General features: G+C 42.6%; 1 protein-coding gene and 1 long non-coding RNA gene across 3 annotated transcripts; one reads left to right on the plus strand and one right to left on the minus strand.

Moving 5' to 3' along the window:
- Window positions 1-401: 401 nt before the first annotated feature.
- On the minus strand, window positions 402-19,228 carry tubg1 (tubulin, gamma 1). 2 transcript variants are annotated; one of them, XM_063018653.1, is made up of 11 exons: window positions 19,122-19,228; window positions 17,784-17,896; window positions 16,789-16,956; window positions 16,135-16,203; window positions 15,002-15,081; window positions 13,001-13,127; window positions 11,835-11,921; window positions 6,897-7,046; window positions 6,660-6,812; window positions 3,020-3,181; window positions 402-1,910 (listed from the first exon to the last, which is right to left on the minus strand). In XM_063018653.1, exons 1-11 carry the CDS (start codon window positions 19,168-19,170, stop codon window positions 1,713-1,715), a joined length of 1,356 nt encoding a protein of 451 aa, XP_062874723.1. In that variant the 5' UTR covers window positions 19,171-19,228; the 3' UTR covers window positions 402-1,712. The 2 variants fall into 2 exon arrangements, with proteins under 2 accessions (XP_062874723.1, XP_062874724.1); XM_063018654.1 differs by lacking the exon at window positions 19,122-19,228 and adding an exon at window positions 18,655-18,716.
- On the plus strand, window positions 1,049-3,253 carry LOC134335987 (uncharacterized). The gene is made up of 3 exons (XR_010015677.1): window positions 1,049-1,129; window positions 2,408-2,471; window positions 3,010-3,253. It is a non-coding gene; the product is annotated as an uncharacterized LOC134335987 (long non-coding RNA).
- Window positions 19,229-20,367: the final 1,139 nt, after the last annotated feature.

Raw genomic sequence — 20,367 nt, forward strand, 5'->3', positions numbered from 1 at the left:
CTTCTTCTGACAGTTCTAGTGACCATAAACTACTTCAGGTGCAGCACTGCAAGAGCATACACACAGAGGAGCGAAAGATTTATACACACTTTAATAGATGTCATCTACGGACTTTCGAAACTGAATAAAATTACAGTGGAAATGCATGTTATGATGTTAAGAGGTGGATTGTAACAGCATAATATTTTCATCCCTTGATGTCTGTATAAATTTAGAGTTGTTTTTCTTTTGTTGAAGTGTGTACACATTGTATTGTGTGCGTATATACCTACGAAACAAATTCATCCAGAAACTAAAATGAAACAGGGTGTGAACATTGGAATTGGAGGTTGGAAGCGTTTGCTTAATCAAATACATGAAATAGCTGAAACTCTTTGGTCTTTACAAAACAGTACAAGAGCTGCTTGAAAAAGATTTATTCACATAACCTTGTTAAATGTATATATACAATTGAGAGGAAAAAAGCAGAGAACACAAGCAATGAAAATATAACAATAGTTTATAATGTTGTGATTCTTATTCCTATTGAACAAACAGAATAAAACTAAACCTGTAACAGTGAGTTTACATTCTGATTTGAAACCACTGCTGGAAAAGAGCACAAATGTCCCTTGTTCATCATCATCATCACTGGAAGCAATGCAGTATTACACCCTGAACCCCCTTCTTTTGTTTTTTGTTAGTAACGACGGCCTCAAAGCTCCAGTGCTAAAATTGTGTATTTAAATTTCAGTCGAACTGTTTAATTAGGAGTTTGAATCTAGGAGCATTTATCAGAACGGTCTGCTGAAATGTTGATCAGCATGAGTCCAACCAATTAACAACTGGAATAATACAGTCAGGCTGCAAGACACTGAATGCCACATGTTTGCTTTATAGAGAAATGTGTGTGTGTGTGTGTGTGTGGATTAAAAGCAGAACTAAGTGTGAGTTAAATACAGAAAGTGCCGGCTAATTGCTGAATCGGCTTCTTGGATCCTTTCCTTTTTGTCTTTGTCCTTTCTTCCCATCAGGGTCATCACTTTGACAGGATGTTCGGAGTCTGAATCGACTTATCGGCACTTAAGAAAAGTTCGGGACGCTGACTGGTACCTGGATATGGTGTGTTTTTAAGCAATGTGACACTGAGGTATGGTAATTTCTCTATTTTTATTGGTTGTTAAACAGACGTTAACATGGGTATTAACACGATAGTGATAATATGCTTTATGTGAGTTCAGAACGTACTGTTTAAAAACACTGGTGAATTTTACACATTCTCTGTGCTTCTATTTCTTCTAAGCTCTTCTTCAGAGATCAGTTCCATAAAACTATTATGTATGAAATGTTTCCAATCAGTGCTAAATAATCAAACTCTTCAGTCTGGTTAATATTTCTGAATTACACCGTGCTATCAGTTGAATTTAGTCACCAAAGCCCATCCTACAACTCTAAGTGCTTTACTGAGTCCCCATCATCTGGGTTGATCGCATGGTTTCCATTATAGAGGGGGCTTAGTAACGGGGGAACTATACATGTCATTTACATCTACATAGTGCTTCTCATGGTGAACACGGTGTAGGAACACGGTAACTGTATACAGATCTGTACACTTCATACAGAACATTCAAACACTTTATACATCAGGTTCAGAAGAGTCTCCTTCGCCGCACTCTGAGCTCAGCCCTACAGTTAGACCTCAGAGTCTGAGGTGGTTTCTTTTAGCGGGTGTTTTACTGCTCCTGCGCCCCCCAGGAGATGTAGTCGGGCCGCGTGGCTGCGCTGTACTCGTCAATCAGGTGCTGCACCACCTCGCGTGAGTCGTCCAGCTCGTCGAAGTTGTCCTTGAACATGTCCTCTTTGCGGAACTGCTCGAGGAAAGCCTCGCGCTTTCGCAGCTTGTCGTACTGACGGCACGTCCTGTCGAACAGCTAAAGGAAGGACGGAAAGGAAGATCTCAGCACTGAAACACTGGTCTGAATAGCTATAACACTTTTCTTAAGAGGGAGGTGTCATTATTTTTTATATTTTCTACATACTTGGTTACATAGCTGCCTATAAAAAGCTAGAAACATCATTACAGCATATATTGGGAACGTGTCCATAATTTCAATTGAAACGTCTCCTAGTTAGGACTTAGTAAGCCGACAAATTCAGATGATGGGCAGCAGTTTTAGTCGTTTTCAGTGTAGGGCCACTGCCACTTACAACATTTTTTTTCAAGCGAACCAGGCAACACAAACAATGCACCGAAACTAAATATACCTTATTAATAAAAAGGTGGCAATCTGGTCTCACTGTGGTTTACAAGATGTAATGTAAAGCCTCCACATTGGGGCGCACATGGACAAGTTCATTTTGTGTTTATGTGCCTGTTAAAATAAATGTATTTAACTATTATTATTTTTCTCTGTGACCCATTGTCCAGGGTTTGGCTTACACCACCCCATCCTGTCCAAGAAGAGATTACCCTGCCTTTTCACCTACCAGTGGTGGGTTGCCAGAGCCGTATCCCATACTGAATGTCACGCTATTCTCCATGTAAACCCCCCCCCCCCCCCCCCATTTATGCAAATTATGAGTTATGTATTTCATTCTCACATCAAGTCCTGTTACACAAAACAAGCTCTAAACGAGGTCCAGAACCTCAGCAGGCTGTAACAGTAGTTGCTGACGAAGCCTATAGAAAAGTCTGAATGTTTAAGATGCAGTAAAATGCTGTTCAAAACCTGTTGCATGGATAATTGGCAGCAAACAGAAGAGATGAGTGACGGTTCGGTTACATTTCCACTCATGACGCGACTGAAACTAAACACACTGTGGCAAAACCACAGAACCCTGAAGCTTAAGACTTGGCCCAGACAAATAAAAGATGTGCAGTGCACTTTACTTGTAAAAGCAAAACCACATAGGGTGACACAAACGTGCAACTACAAGGTACGAGTTTTTGCACCCTTCTTTAATCTGGCAGTTAGTCAGTGAAAAGTAAAGTGAAAAAATTCTGACTTTTAAACCCGTTCTCTTTCTTAGCGGAGCTTACCGAGGAGATGCTGGTGTGATTGGCCATCATGAGGCCGCTGACACGGTGAGCCGAGGGCAAATAGGGAGACTTTCGGGACAGCGCCACTTGAATGCTGGCAGGACCCCATGGGATAAAGCTAGCCAACTTCCTCTCTCGGATCCTCTGAAGACTCTTGTGGACCTAAATGAGGAGAGACAGGTAGAGGAGAGTGATGAAACTAAAAGACATTAAAATATGTAGCTTTTGATTGAATAGTGAAGTGTTGTACATCTCTACGACTGTAGCAGTTAAACAATACTACTCGGTAACCATGGGAATGGAGATGAATGATGACTGCATTATCTGCCCTGCTTCTAAAACATACCTGCAATATTAATGCTGCTGATGAGTTTACAGCATCAATAATAATTGACAATATAACAGTTCCAACCAAGTAATTTAATTAGAAATAAAGGATCCAAGGAGCACTGATACACAGTAAAACAGCAGCAGTGTTTTATACTATATGTAGCTCTGCTTTACATGTGTAATAACTGTTAATTACATACGTCAACACACTATATAAATTCTTATTAACATATCGCAGAACATAATAATCACTGAAAACAATCTATGCACTGTCCGCTACCCAAATGACTTAACAGACTCTTTGCTTTCCGGTTGCACATAAACATACATGTGCATAGTAGAAAGTAGCCGGCCCGCGGTAAGGTGTAGCCCTAACCAAACAAAGTAGGAGCTATTTAGTGTGCAGGATTGTTTGTGTTGCCTGGCAACAGTCCAGGACTTTGTGTACGCCAAGTAAAAGAAAGAATGAAATCATGATGTTATTGCTTGTTGGCTAATAAAACTGTTGTATAAAAGCAACATCACACTTGAGTCTGTGCTGTTATAATGAATATTGTCTTCAGCACAAGGCTGTTTGATCTAATCACGGTGTGCTGATATTGAGATGTTCTGTATAACCGCAAGATGTGAGTGTGATGTTGCTTGAATATAACTGAATATAGGCACCAATGTTTGTTTGTTTATTAAGATTTTAACGTCATGTTTTACACTTTGGTTACATTCATGACAGGAACGGTAGTTACTCATTACACAACATTCATCAGTTCACAAGATTATATCGAACACAGTCATGGACAATTTTGTATCTCCAATTCACCTCACGTGCACGTCTCAGGGAACACACGCAGACACGGGGAGAACATTCAAACTCCACACAGAAAGGACCCACCTGTGGATCGAACCCAGGACCTTCTTGCTGTGAGGTGACGGTGCTACCCACCGAACCACCGTGCCACCCAGGCACCAATGAGAAGCTAGAAACTAAAATATGTACGCAGTACTTTATGGCAGTGGTATTCAACCTGTGGGGTGTCTGCCTTAACCCTTTACTAGTCTGCCCAACCATTACTTGGGTAAAAATAAGCTGTATTTAAATAATCTTGTTTGTGCTGTATCTACTTCTTGGTTAACATGTGTTGAACTCAAAAATATTGGTAGATGACGCTGTGGTTTTAAGAAAACAGTCTTTCTAACCTTTATGTCAGCTACAGTGTATCACAAAAGTGAGTACACCCCTCACATTTCTGCAGATATTTAAGTATATCTTTTCATGGGACAACACTGACAAAATGACACTTTGACACAATGAAAAGTAGTCTGTGTGCAGCTTATATAACAGTGTAAATTTATTCTTCCCTCAAAATAACTGAATATACAGCCATTAATGTCTAAACCACCGGCAACAAAAGTGAATACACCCCTAAGAGACTACACCCCTAAATGTCCAAATTGAGCACTGCTTGTCATTTTCCCTCCAAAATGTCATGTGATTTGTTAGTGTTACTAGGTCTCAGGTGTGCATAGGGAGCAGGTGTGTTCAATTTAGTAGTACAGCTCTCACACTCTCTCATACTGGTCACTGAAAGTTCCAACATGGCACCTCATGGCAAAGAACTCTCTGAGGATCTTAAAAGACGAATTGTTGCGCTACATGAAGATGGCCAAGGCTACAAGAAGATTGCCAACACCCTGAAACTGAGCTGCAGCACAGTGGCCAAGATCATCCAGCGTTTTAAAAGAGCAGGTTCCACTCAGAACAGACCTCGCGTTGGTCGTCCAAAGAAGCTGAGTGCACGTGCTCAGCGTCACCTCCAACTGCTGTCTTTGAAAGATAGGCGCAGGAGTGCTGTCAGCATTGCTGCAGAGATTGAAAAGGTGGGGGGTCGGCCTGTCAGTGCTCAGACCATACGCTGCACACTACATCAAATTGGTCTGCATGGCTGTCACCCCAGAAGGAAGCCTCTTCTGAAGTCTCTACACAAGAAAGCCCGCAAACAGTTTGCTGAAGACATGTCAACAAAGGACATGGATTACTGGAACCATGTCCTATGGTCTGATGAGACCAAGATTAATTTGTTTGGTTCAGATTGTCTCAAGCATGTGTGGTGGCAATCAGGTGAGGAGTACAAAGATAAGTGTGTCATGCCTACAGTCAAGCATGGTGGTGGGAATGCCATGGTCTGGGGCTGCATGAGAGCAGCAGGTGTTGGGGAGTTACATTTCATTGAGGGACACATGAACTCCAATATGTACTGTGAAATACTGAAGCAGAGCATGATCCCCTCCCTCCGGAAACTGGGTCGCAGGGCAGTGTTCCAGCATGATAATGACCCCAAACACACCTCTAAGACGACCACTGCTTTATTGAAGAGGCTGAGGGTAAAGGTGATGGACTGGCCAAGCATGTCTCCAGACCTAAACCCAATAGAACATCTTTGGGGCATCCTCAAGCGGAAGGTGGAGGAGCGCAAAGTCTCGAATATCCGCCAGCTCCGTGATGTCGTCATGGAGGAGTGGAAAAGCATTCCAGTGGCAACCTGTGAAGCTCTGGTAAACTCCATGCCCAGGAGAGTTAAGGCAGTTCTGGAAAATAATGGTGGCCACACAAAATATTGACACTTCAGGAACTTTCACTAAGGGGTGTACTCACTTTTGTTGCCGGTGGTTTAGACATTAATGGCTGTATATTCAGTTATTTTGAGGGAAGAATAAATGTACACTGTTATATAAGCTGCACACAGACTACTTTTCATTGTGTCAAAGTGTCATTTTGTCAGTGTTGTCCCATGAAAAGATATACTTAAATATCTGCAGAAATGTGAGGGGTGTACTCACTTTTGTGATACACTGTAGCAGCTGAACAATCATCCATGAAAGTTGTTTGGTAGAGGCTCATTAACAATACTGTGTGCACTAGTAAATAAATATTAATTGTTTGTTGTTGGTTTAGTCCCAAGAAACTGAGAAATGCAAAGAAATATATTTTTTAAACGTTATTTCTTTGGTGAGACCATTCAAGTGTTAAGGGTACAAGGGAGCTACTGGAAGGCTCTGCCCAAAAATAAATCACTACTTTAAAGGAATTGTAGTTGCAGACCTAATTGAACCTTTTTTAACTGTAACGAACATTAGAATTCATCTCGTATTTGTTTGTTAGGTGCCTGAAGATGTTCTGAAATGTTTGTGGAGAAAAGAAAAACAGAAATGCTTTCAGAACCAAGACCAGTGTAAAATATGAACAGTCACACCCCTAACCCTAGTATTTCCATCTCTGAGATACCATCCTGTACACACACACACACACACACACCTGTGTAGGATCCACCTCCCCCTGGATGATGTTCAGGATGGCGATGTAACAGTGGTTAGTCTGGCGGTCTCGGCCTGTCGACACCATGACGTTCTTGGGCTGGAGGAGCCTCCTCATCACGTCCAGCACTGTAGTCTTCCTCACACTGGCTACCTATGAACGTAGATCCCATGATTGCATTCTTCTAACACAATTGTAAAGCGCTGTCCAGTGGACGTGAAGTCGATCATCGCTTACTGATTGGTCGGTGGTCAGCGGTGTGTAGCCAGTCATTAGGAAGTGGAGGCGGGGAGTGGGGATGAGGGACGCGATCAAACCAATGAGATCGTTGTTCATGTATCCAGGGTAGCGGAGCGTCGTCGTGCTGGCAGACATGATGGTGGAGACCTGGGGATCAGAGAGAGATTTACACGTGAGAAAACATTCGAATGTCTGTGCAAGGACCCTGTTTAGCGGATAATGGCGCCTGTGCAAAAGCACTAGCGTAAACAAGGGGTCCACTAGGGCTGTGCATGTGTCAGAGGGTACGTGAGCAGCAATATGCCCTCATCAAACGCAATCAGGGATCCACAGCAGCGGAAGACAGATTGACTACACTAAATCAGGAGAAAATAGAAATAAAATGTAGAAATGTGGAACAAAGTAAAGTGCCTTTTCTATTGCCGTAGACAGACCGCACTCTGTCTCGTCTTAGTCATGCGGGTGTGTTCACGAACTGTCATCTGCCAAATTGCAGTCGGATGACAGATTGAAGGCAGCTCAGGAGCGTTTCGGTGTGGTCAAGCTGCCACTAATAACAAGACTGGAACTAAATGCCTCGAGGGGAAACTGCTGAGCCCTGTAGTTACACTCCTGGCCCAATGCCAGAGAACTTACATAGGAAGAAGGAACAAACAAATAAAAGGTGTGTGGTGCACGTTCTTAATAGCTGCTGCACGAGCGTGTATTGCTTTGAGTTTGAAGGTTTTTTTTCCCCTCTTTATTTACGTCATGTCACTATGCTGTCACTGCAACCATTTATGTGATGTTTGGCTTCACTGATGCTTTCTCCTGTCTTGTGTTGCTTGTAGCAGACCAACCCCTAATAATCTAATCCATGTTGTAATGTTCTTAATCCAGCTCATTCTTGGCCTTCTGAGTCCTTTCACTAGTCCTGTCATAACACTGCCTTTAATTTCATCATGTGGGTGCCTAATCACGTGCCCAAACGTTTATATTATCTATAGGCTCTACTATAGTCCATGTCAAAAGCCCAGTAAGTACAGATCAGCCTGACTAGGTTCAATTATAAAGAAAAAAGGAAATTGTGACAGTCAGACATTATTATTACTCCATTATTCTAGGATTTTTAGGAAACTGGGTGCCCTGTTTCCCTACCACTAGCCCAGGCTTGACTACCACATGACCTTTTCTTTGAATCCTGCCACTACCTCCTTTTAAACTGCTGCACATTTTGTAAATGAGGACTCAGATGCCCAAGGTCCACATATGTCTCCTTTATTAATAGGAGAGATTAATTGGCATCACCAAACTCATCAAGTCAGGATTCTTTACTGATGTTGCACTGACAAAGAGACCCATCAGCCTGAGGCAGGTCCTAGGTTTGGTGATCCAAGTGCTACATGTAATTGACAACTTGTTCTTAAAACAACTACCTAGAAATGAATCTGTGTAGTTCATGTCAGAGCCAACAGAGCAAGTGAGGGGACCGGTGGGAGAGCCCAATGGCTAAACAAATGGCCCAAGTCCACATCAACGAAACTTAGACAGAACGAGGGGGAGAAATGAAAGGTGTGCCATGTTAGGCCATGGCAAAGTAATAGAAGGTTATGAGAGTAATTATTAGTTCGCTGAAGTGCCATTACATGTCTGACTGGCCCGGTTTCAGCCCGGTGTCACGCCACAGGTTTAGCAACTTACGCTTCTGTCATAGCACAGGTAAATGTTTGTATCAACAAACACACTCACCATTAGTCAGCACGAGTCTGAACTACAACTTGGTAATGCCAAGTATCACAATTCAGGGCATGTTTATGGATCTTTCTGGATGGACGGTGACACAGAACTGCAGATCAGTAGTGAAAATCATGTGTGTGAGACTCAATCTTAGCTTGTTGTTACATAATAATAATAATAATAATAATAATAATAATACAGTGTGCTCTATCACTAATCATTATTTTAGCTTTTAGAAAACAGTAGTTACATTTATAGCATTAAGCTGACGTTTTTATCCAAAGCAATCGAGTGTTAAGGGCCTTGTTTGTTTGTTTATTAGGATTTTAACGTCATGTTTTACACTTTGGTTACATTCATGACAGGAACGGTAGTTACTCATTACACAAGATTCATTAGTTCACAAGTTTTAATGTCAAACACAGTCATGGACAATTTGGTCCAATTTGGTCCAAGTCGTAGCCTTGTGGTTAAGGTACAGGACTAGTAATCCGAAGGTTGCTGGTTCAAGCCCCACCACTTCCAGGTTGCTGCTGTTGGGCCCTTGAGCAAGGCCCTTAAGCCTCAATTGCTCAGTATATACAGTGTATCACAAAAGTGAGTACACCCCTCACATTTCTGCAGATATTTAAGTATATCTTTTCATGGGACAACACTGACAAAATGACACTTTGACACAATGAAAAGTAGTCTGTGTGCAGCTTATATAACAGTGTAAATGTATTCTTCCCTCAAAATAACTCAATATACAGCCATTAATGTCTAAACCACCGGCAACAAAAGTGAGTACACCCCTAAGAGACTACACCCCTAAATGTCCAAATTGAGCACTGCTTGTCATTTTCCCTCCAAAATGTCATGTGATTTGTTAGTGTTACTAGGTCTCAGGTGTGCATAGGGAGCAGGTGTGTAGTACAGCTCTCACACTCTCTCATACTGGTCACTGAAAGTTCCAACATGGCACCTCATGGCAAAGAACTCTCTGAGGATCTTAAAAGACGAATAGTTGCGCTACATGAAGATGGCCAAGGCTACAAGAAGATTGCCAACACCCTGAAACTGAGCTGCAGCACAGTGGCCAAGATCATCCAGCGTTTTAAAAGAGCAGGGTCCACTCAGAACAGACCTCGCGTTGGTCGTCCAAAGAAGCTGAGTGCACGTGCTCAGCGTCACATCCAACTGCTGTCTTTGAAAGATAGGCGCAGGAGTGCTGTCAGCATTGCTGCAGAGATTGAAAAGGTGGGGGGTCAGCCTGTCAGTGCTCAGACCATACACCGCACACTACATCAAATTGGTCTGCATGGCTGTCACCCCAGAAGGAAGCCTCTTCTGAAGTCTCTACACAAGAAAGCCCGCAAACAGTTTGCTGAAGACATGTCAACAAAGGACATGGATTACTGGAACCATGTCCTATGGTCTGATGAGACCAAGATTCATTTGTTTGGTTCAGATGGTCTCAAGCATGTGTGGTGGCAATCAGGTGAGGAGTACAAAGATAAGTGTGTCATGCCTACAGTCAAGCATGGTGGTGGGAATGCCATGGTCTGGGGCTGCATGAGTGCAGCAGGTGTTGGGGAGTTACATTTCATTGAGGGACACATGGACTCCAATATGTACTGTGAAATACTGAAGCAGAGCATGATCCCCTCCCTCCGGAAACTGGGTCGCAGGGCAGTGTTCCTGCATGATAATGACCCCAAACACACCTCTAAGACGACCACTGCTTTATTGAAGAGGCTGAGGGTAAAGGTGATGGACTGGCCAAGCATGTCTCCAGACCTAAACCCAATAGAACATCTTTGGGGCATCCTCAAGCGGAAGGTGGAGGAGCGCAAAGTCTCGAATATCCGCCAGCTCCGTGATGTCGTCATGGAGGAGTGGAAACGCATTCCAGTGGCAACCTGTGAAGCTCTGGTAAACTCCATGCCCAGGAGAGTTAAGGCAGTTTTGGGAAATAATGGTGGCCACACAAAATATTGACACTTTAGGAACTTTCACTAAGGGGTGTACTCACTTTTGTTGCCGGTGGTTTAGACATTAATGGCTGTATATTGAGTTATTTTGAGGGAAGAATAAATTTACACTGTTATATAAGCTGCACACAGACTACTTTTCATTGTGTCAAAGTGTCATTTTGTCAGTGTTGTCCCATGAAAAGATATACTTAAATATCTGCAGAAATGTGAGGGGTGTACTCACTTTTGTGATACACTGTATATAACTGTATAATGTAATTGTATAATGTAACTGTACTATAAATCACTTTGGATAAAGGCGTCTGCTAAATGCCAAAAATGTAAATGGTGTCTCCATTTCACCTGACTTGCATGTTTTTGGACTGTGGGAAGAAAACCGGCGCTCCCGGAGGAAACCCACACAGACACGGGGAGAACATTGTTAAGGGCCTTGCTTAGGGGCCAAACTGGGACTTTAACCTTCTGATCACTAGTCCAGAACCATAACTGGTAATTTTTTTAAAGACGCGAGCCACCAGCAGTGTGCCGATGCCAGGATGATTAGGAGCGTTTACTGGAGTTCAGCCCCCATTCAGAAGAAACAAGACTTCAACAATGTGAGCAAGTCTGACGTCATGAATCCAAAATAACAAACAGAAAGAAAACAATTTCTGTTTTGCTTGGATGTCACTGATATCAATTTCTTCTCTAGAAGAAATACCTTGAGAGTGAATCACTCGAACCATGAATCATTCTAACCAGTTTCATGTGCCTTTCATGCGTGACTGCTGTCAATGAATCAGTTGTGCTGAAATAAATCGAATTTAGGGCTTTTCCATTCCGGTCACAGAGTGCAATTCTGTTTTACTGTAAATCTGCGTTGTACACAAGCTTGTTTTTCACTGGCTGCTCGATGTTTGGCTGTCTGCGTAAAAAGCCAACATCTGCTGCTACAAGTGTGCCATGCAGCCCATTAAATTGTAAAACGCAACCAGTTATACTGACTGCTGTGCCAGTCGGCTAACGGATCTCTTTGCCAATTGCAAGCTTGGTACAATTGTGCTGTCTAGACTAGCTGTTAGCCATATTATCGCTGAGTGTGTTCACATGAGAACACACTTCAAGCAATCAGATTAGAAACTGATCATTCTGGTCCACATACTAGACTCGGTACAGTTTTTATTCTGGATGCCCTGCTGTCATTAACAGCACAGAATAGCGCGCACACACTTTCACAAGGATTAATTTGCTCGGTAAGGTTTACCAGCTGGTTGATCTGTGAGAACGAGGGATTCTGGATGTGCAGTCTGTCTGTAGCTATCCTGTTCAGGGCCGTGTTATCCAGCACCACCTTAAAAAAGAGAGCGAGACAAGACAAAGAGCTTGGTAAAACCGCAAACTATAAGCAAGTGTGTAAAACATGTTTCTAGTGCTGAGCAAGCTAATGGCATTATGCCCAAAACAAGGTCCACTAAGTTTGAAGGTGGCACAGATCCCGGACATCAACCCCATTAAACAGATTTGGGCTGAATAAGAATATCATTTGTAAGCCAGGACTTTTGCAAGCTCATCCAATATCAGTGCCTGGCCTAAGAAATGCTCTTCTGACTGAATGGGCACAAATTCCCACAGACAGACTTTAAAATCTTGTGAAAGTTTGTTTGTTTATTAGGATTTAAACGTCATGTTTTACACTTTTGGTTACATTCATGACAGGAACGGTAGCTACTCATCACACAAGGTTAATCACTTCTCAAGGTTATATCAAACACAGTCATGGACAATTTGGTGTCTCCAATTCACCTCACTTGCACGTCTTTGGACTGTGGGAGGAAACCGGAGTTCCCGAAGGAAACCCACGCAGACACGGGGAGAACATGCAAACTCCACACAGAAAGGACCCAGATCGCCCCACCTGGGGATCGAACCCAGGACCTTCTTGCTGTGAGGCGACAGTGCTACCCACTTAGCCACCGTGCCGCCCAAAATCTTGTGAAAGAAGCCTGTTACGCCTGCGAATTAATGCCCACAGCTTTTAAATGCGATGTGGGGAGGTGTTCACATACTTTTGGCCCTACAGTGTACCTGTGAACAGTGAAGCCAGCTGTGTGCACACTGGAGGTTACAAGTGTGAAGAAAGTGTTGAGCAGGCAGCCTGATCACATAAGAGAGAAAGTGTCGTCTGCGCCCTCTCCTCGCCCTGTGCCGTTTTGGGAGCGGAAGTGAGAAGCGAAGAAAAGGAGGTCTGTTTCTGAGGGACGGATCGGGTAACCGTGGGCGCGAGAGAGGAAATGTGCAGTTTGCTGGGTGCTCAGTAGAGAAAAGAGAACACCCTGTTCTACTCCCAGCTAACTCAGCACACTCTTACTGCGTGTTGACTTTGCTGATTTGTGTTTATGTGCAGGTGTGTGTGTGAGTGTGTTTACTTACCACACAGTCTGCGTTCTGGGTCAGTCTTTTGAGTGTGAGCAGAGAGTTATAGGGCTGCACTACCACATCACTCATTTCATCCTGGTTAGGAAACACAGAGTAAGTCTGCACCAGCTTCTTGGGATACCTAAAGTTGAAAGAAGAAAAAACAGACGGTAGAAAGAGCGCCGTAGTCGTAGCTTCAGATTCACACCAGCAAAAAATGACTTTAATGCATTACTTTGCCAGGCGGATGTTGCCTGAAATTTCAGAGGTTTCATCTTGAAACACTGCACTATTGTAATTTAGTTCCCTGACCAAGCAGATCCGCAGATTAAACGCTCCAATACGTGTGCCGTCTCGTTTCCCAGAGAGCCGTATCACCGGAGAGTCACACTAGGGCTATTATTACCGATTGTCGATTACAATTTCGATTTTTTTGTTCTTGTATAATGCAATTGAAAAAAGAAAATATATATATATTTTTTTTGCATTTTAATTTAAAAGACTGCAGAAGTGCAAAAATAGTAACAGCACCACCTATAATTATCATTTCAAGAGACTCAAACTTTATAACAATAACGATATAACAATAATTAAAACAAAATCGAAATCTTAATTAGCTATATCCTTTATAAGAATAGCTCACAAACAACCCTTAGTTTAAATATTGTGCAGCAGAACCTCCTTACATTAGGAAAAGTGCAAAACTACAAAAAGTTCTTTACAGGTTTCTTAAAAGGAACACAAGCCTGTGAAGTGAGTCTGTATCAAGTAATCACTCTGGGGGGTGGATGGAGGTCTTAAATTCTGCTTCTAACAATATAGACTACAATTCCCATGCTCCCACGGACTGTCACGTGACTATCACATGTCCCCGGTCAGTCAATCCTGATCGCGCTCATCGGCTCCGGAGTTCTGATTCAGTTCGGCTGTGTTTGATTCAGTGACTCTTATTTGAACTCTGTTTGTGTGTCTCGTTTTGCCGATCGTGTTTGCGCTCCTTATTTCTGAATCTAACCGTTACCGTGTATAATCCTTGTTGTCTTCCGTTTACTGTTTTAGTTTTCGCTGGTTTTGGACTCTACCTGGTTTTGTACACTGTTTTTGCCCTTTTGATATTAAACATTCCCTGATTCCCTGAGTGTCTGGTCAGTTTCTCATGACATGTTGGTATTTTAATTAAAAGATAAAGTATGTAAACAATCGCGATTGTCACATTTCTAACATCGGGTGAAAACGTTCATGTGAATTAACCGAATTAATCGTGAAAATCGCCCAGCCCTAAGTCACACTATGCTCTCCACGAATGCACCCACGTTTCGCGCAGGCACCTCAACCAGCCAGCCAGCAGAGGTTGCATTTGCAGCAACAACTGGAAACCCTGTCAATTCCCGTACCGCAGACTCGGCCAGGTCGATGAAGTTATTAAAAATGCTGGCAATCTGGTCCCACTGTGGTTTACAAGATGAAACGTAAAGCCTCCACAAGGGGGCGATCGCGTACAAGTTTATTTTGTGTTCGTGCCTGTTAAAATTTGTTGAAAAACCCTGAAATAGGCTGTTTTAACATGAGTTTGATGCTTGTTCATAATACAATTCAAGCCCTTGATTGTATTTAGTACATTTGAAGCATTTAACAGAGGCGACTTACAATTGTGACCGAATACAGTGAGGGGCCCAACAGTGGCAACCTGGTAATCACTAGTCCAGTACCTTAACCATAAACCTACCATTGTCCTGTGCACTATGAACACAAACTATGACTATGCACAGCACTCCTGTATCAGTTTTTACTGACATAACTATTTAAAACACTGTTTCTGACATATTGCTGCCATACGCTGAGCACACGCTGTATAAAAATAGGCCCTGACACTGACAGTCGAGGGCTAACTATCCTCGCCGGGTGGAGACCAAAGCTGCAGGATACAGTTACTACATGACAAAGGGAATGAGCATGTGAGGTGGAGTGTTCTCTCTCGCTCTCTTTCTCTCTGTGCGTGTGTGTGCGTGTTCCAACCTGTCGTTGAGTTTTTCCAACAGGTAGGAGCCGAGACCAGAGCCAGTGCCTCCAGCGATGGAGTGGCACAGCACGAACCCCTGCGAAGCACAGACAGAGCAGAACAGATTTCAGTAAAAAGGAGTGTATGCGTGTGGTGTGCGTGTTGGAGGGCAGACACATACTGTGCGGCACCGTTTGGGGCTATGAGAACTATACTGACCTATAGATGATTATTAAGCCCGACCACGAAAAGCACACAAACAAGCTCCTGATGTCGGGGAACGGAGTGACTGGTAATTGCGAAAAATATGAGAAAGGTTAGGCTTTGTTGTTCTAAAGGGAGGGACATGAACCGCTTGTAAGTTAACAGGGCATTAAAAAACCCGTGGTGCGTATGGTGCGTATATAAGCGCGTGTTTAAACCAAGTCTGCATGCGCTTTTACGTCACCAGCCTAAAGAAAGCCCGACTTCCACCGCAGCGCAGAGACGCACAAAATGATGAAAGGAGGGGAAGGAACAAGCAAAACAGACGTCACTGCTCCATCTGGAGGCAATCAGGTAGGAGACGAGCCAATCCAAGCCAACCTTCATGAGAAAATAATGACAGGAGTACAAGTCATGGAATTCATGCTCGCTATTGTTTCATATTACTGCCACATCAAATTTCTTCCGTTCCTAATGCCTGTGTGCCCACTGTAGGTGCTTTTGAGTGAGGACAACATTTAGCTTGGGCACTATGACAGGCCTGTGACAGGTATGCAGCCACATGAAGGGTTCTGTGACATTCACCTCATCACCAGTATTAACATTATCTGCAATTTGAACCAGGTGCCATAGCCCTCATGTCCTCCGGGGTCAAGGAATCTGGGCTGCACAACAACCTGATGGTGGTTAATGGCTTGTTCTTCCTCTGACCACTGTCGGTGGGTACTCACTAGGGCTACCTGTAAGCACCCCATGCTGCTTCGGAGATGTTTCAATCCAGTCGTCTGGCCATAACAATTAGGTCATAATTAAAGTCTTTTGGGTCTTTATGTCTGGTCGTATTTGCATCAACCCAACATTTACTATCTTCCCGACTGTTACATGCACAACTATTATAAAACAAATTAAATTTATTTAAACACTGATGCTACAATAAGAATCTCACCTCCAGACTGTCACTGCCATCTGCTTCTCGATCTATTATGTCAAAAATGTCTTCGTGAATCTTCTCCCCCTAAAAACAAGCCATGTGTACATGTTAGAGGTGAGATCAACAATTAAAATGAACTACATATACATGTATCAACTGCTTCTTTCCACAGAACTAATCTAATGATGTTTTTAAATGACCTCTGAATGTGTGAACAAACGTTCATTCATCATAAAGTGACAGATTTTCTGATCCTGACTTTTTAATAGATGCAGCCGAACTAGCCCTGTTGACGTGGGCACAGAAAAGTCAGCAGTTTAAGTCAATCAATCACAAAAAGGATTTAGGAAGCCTTGCCACAAAGTGCAATGACATTATAGAACATTTAACCTCACCAAATTAATAATTTCAGTTGGTTTATGTATATTTGAGACCCATCAGATTTTCACAAAGCCAACAGCAAATTCTGAAATGTCTTTTACAAGTGTGCGTGAACTTTTAACTGTGAGAGAATTATACATCAGCCCACATCCCTTCTGTGGTGTATAGTGTGACCTTTGCTCCACCTGAGCAGGATCTTTCCCTGTCCAGCCTGTCATTGCACAGCTGTAGCTAGATAACCTCAAACAGAACAAAGAAAAGAGAATTAAATAGGTACTATTAGTGAACCTGGGAAAAGCCGCTAGCCCAGTTATTTCCAGCGCCGCCACCGTGCTCAGAGAGGTAGATGTTCTCTGGGTTGTACAGGTTGGCATAGGGCGAGTTCAATATCGTGTGGATGACTCGGGGCTCCAGGTCCAAAAGCACAGCTCGAGGAATGTAGTGCTCATCATCTGCCTGTAGAAAAAGACAACACAGAGTATATGTATCAATGGCTGAAGAGAGGTGATTAGAATGGGGTACTTGGGGAACATCTCACAATAATGCTGTATAATTCCATTATTACAACTATTACAATAAAATAAACTCACTAAGAAATTAAATGAGCAGGAGAATTATTACTGCCCATATAAGTATTTAAATAATATGAACTATTTGGTGTTCTCTCTCCCTGGTCTTTGCCTTTAGAGGACAGTTTGAGAACTTCCAGTGTGTGGCCCAGAGCTACTTCCATTTTACAAACTCTCTGCAAACATTTGGAATCAAGTGCCATCTTGTGGCCAACCGATGCCATCTGGCCTCAACTGTACTCTCACATGACCAGATTCTCTCTGGTTATTTTCTATGCTTGAGCAGAGAAACACTTTTGCTGTGTTTAACTACAGCCTGGAGCTCGGCATTTTCAACTTGAACCTAGTCAGGCGTCCAACAGACACAGGTCCAATCGGCTGTGCTTGACGGGGGAAGGTCGACAGGGTTTGTCATTGCTGCTGCAAACGTTAACTTTGCTGTCTGGTAGGCATCTGCTGTACAAAGACAGAATACTATAATACCCAGCAGGTAAAAGAAGTGGCCAAAGACTGTCGGTCTGACAGTTAAATAGCAATAAATAGCAATATATAAGTAAAATTGGGGGCCCTAAACAATCCGACACACCCCAGGTGTCCCCAGAGCCCACTTTTAGAACCATTGTGTTATCAGAGTATCAGTTAAGCTTGCTTGCCCCCCACGCTACACAGAGCATGTAATCGTTGGTTGTCTAGCCGAGCATATTAAGAACAGACCTGATAGAAGAACACATCTTTTCGGTCAGTGCCCTCAGTAGCAAACTCCTCCACGATGCCCTCAGGACTGATGCCATGCTCAGCACACAGCTGTTTCCAGAACTCAAAACCAACTGCAACACAAGGTACAGCAACATACAAAAACTGAATGTGAGGACTTGACAGTAAATATAATAAAACCATTACAGTGGTGAATTCTGTGTGTCTAGCCTAGAAGTAATACGTTACAAGGCTGCATCGTTTCTCACACACAGTGAACGGTACGCATTCCTAAGTATAGCAGAGTCTTACTGTGTCTGACCACTGCAAAATATACACCGATCAGCCATAACATTAAAACCACCTCCTTGTTTCTACACTCACTGTCCATTTTATCAGCTCCACTTACCATATAGAAGCACTTTGTAGTTCTACAATTACTGACTGTAATTCATATGGTTCTCTACATATCTTTTTAACCTGCTTTCACGCTGTTCTTCAATGGTCAGGACCCCCACAGGACCACTACAGAGCAAGTATTATTTAGGTGGTGGATGATTCTCAGCACTGCAGTGTGTGTGTTGTGCTGGTATGAGTGGATCAGACACAGCAGCGCTGCTGGAGTTTTTAAACCTCACTGTCTCTGCTGGACTGAGAATAGTCCGCCAACCAAAAAATATCCAGCCAACAGCGCCCCGTGGGCAGCGTCCTGTGACCACTGATGAAGGTCTAGAAGATGACCGACTCAAACAGCAGCAATAGATGAGCAATCATCTCTGACTTTACATCTACAAGGTGGACAGACTAGGTAGGAGTGTCTAATAGAGTGGACAGTGAGTGGACACGGTATTTAAAAACTACAGCAGCGCTGCTGTGTCTGATCCACTCATACCTGAATTAAGTATGCATTCAGGTGTCGTAATAAGATGTTTAGCCATTGTGCCCACCACTTTAGCAGACTTTGCTAACGTGCTAAGTGGCTAACTGTGCTAATAACATCGGGGTACACTTGCAGTGTAATGTATTTAGCTAAAATCTATCCTAAACGCATTAAAGCAGCATTTAGTAGCCGTGACAGCCCGCTAGCTTCTAGCTAATAAGCTAAAAAAGTAAATAAACTTGTCCTAGCAACGATCGGTTAGGGCTGAGACCAAGTGCATACTACCATACTAACAAGTATGTAAGAATTAGTACCGACACCATCGGAGTTCGCATCTCTTATACTACTTAGTACGCTAGTATGTTAGTATGCACTCTAAGCCGTATCCTAGATAACAAGCTAGCTGACCTATTAACGGAAAAAGTCAGTATCCGAGCACAAATAAAACGGCATGTAAGTGTGTATGATGTGTCTCTTACTCTGGTTTCCACACTGTCCGAGCTGTAGGGTTATAATCTCCCGGGGCATGATGTTATTAATATTAATATCCTGTGCGGTCTCACTTACTGAATCTTCCCGCTTCAACTATCAACACTCACAGCATAACGGCTTCTATTACTGCGCATGCGTGAAACCACACGACCCAGCTATGCCTACTTCGCATGCGCAAAAGCCGCCGCAACTGTTTGTGAAAGTTTGTGAACCCTGAAGCTTTGGGTTGGTAAACAAACAATTGAGCAACCACAGCAACTGTGGAGAAACTCATTCTGCCCAACTTGTACATTTAATCTCTTTATAAAACGCATTTTTAAATCATTCACTATTCAGTTTGGTCATAAGTCAAAGGTTCACCTAAATTTTTAAGAGACAAGTACTTGTGTAACTGGCCATATTAACATTTATATTTTCAGCATTTAGCAGACGCTTTTATCCAAAGCGACTTACACAATGAGCAACTGAGGGTTAAGAGCCTTGCTCAGGGACCCAACAGTGACAACTTGGTGGTGGCGGGGCTTGAACCGGCAACCTTCTGCTTACTAGTCCAGTACCTTAACCACTGAGCTATGTGTGTGTGTGTGTGTGTGTGTGTGTGTGTGTGTGTGTGTGTGTGTGTGTGTGTGTGTGTGTGTGTGTGTGTGTGTGTGTGTGTGTGTGTGTGTGTGTGTGTGTGTGTGTGTGTGTGTGTGTGTGTGTGTGTGTGTGTGTGTGTGTGTGTGTGTGTGTGTGTGTGTGTGTGTGTGTGTGTGTGTGTGTGTGTGTGTGTGTGTGTGTGTGTGTGTGTGTGTGTGTGTGTGTGTGTGTGTGTGTGTGTGTGTGTGTGTGTGTGTGTGTGTGTGTGTGTGTGTGTGTGTGTGTGTAAATGTAAAACAGAAAAAGTTGAAACATTAGTGGTTCTACACCATAAATATCCAGAATTTTGAGAAATTTTATGTATAATTAAATTGATTATAACTGTTTCTGTATTGCAGAAACATTATTCATATGGTCGCCAGAAGTCAAACTTGACTTGCCTGTGCTTAACAACAACAACAACAATAATAATAATAATAATAATAATAATAATAATAATAGTAATAATAATAATAATAATAATAATAGTAATAGTAATAATAATAATAGTAAAAATAGTAATAATAATAGTAAAAAAAAATATATAATAACAATAATAGTAATAATAATAATAACAATAATAATAATAATAATAATAATAATAATATGTAGGTA

Source organism: Trichomycterus rosablanca, chromosome 22 (genome assembly GCF_030014385.1).
Source record: "Trichomycterus rosablanca isolate fTriRos1 chromosome 22, fTriRos1.hap1, whole genome shotgun sequence".
Classification (NCBI taxonomy): Eukaryota; Metazoa; Chordata; class Actinopteri; order Siluriformes; family Trichomycteridae; genus Trichomycterus; species Trichomycterus rosablanca.

What these genes read in the sequence shown, in the direction of transcription:
- tubg1 (XM_063018653.1), bottom strand. Translation starts at nt 19,170, where the DNA reads ATGCCCCGGGAGATTATAACCCTACAGCTCGGACAGTGTGGAAACCAG. An exon ending in TCTCACAGATCAACCAGCTG is followed by an intron (nt 7,047 to 11,834) that starts GTAAACCTTACC and finishes TCTGATCCCCAG; the next exon opens with GTCTCCACCATCATGTCTGC. An exon ending in ATCACACCAGCATCTCCTCG is followed by an intron (nt 1,911 to 3,019) that starts GTAAGCTCCGCT and finishes TCCTTCCTTTAG; the next exon opens with CTGTTCGACAGGACGTGCCG.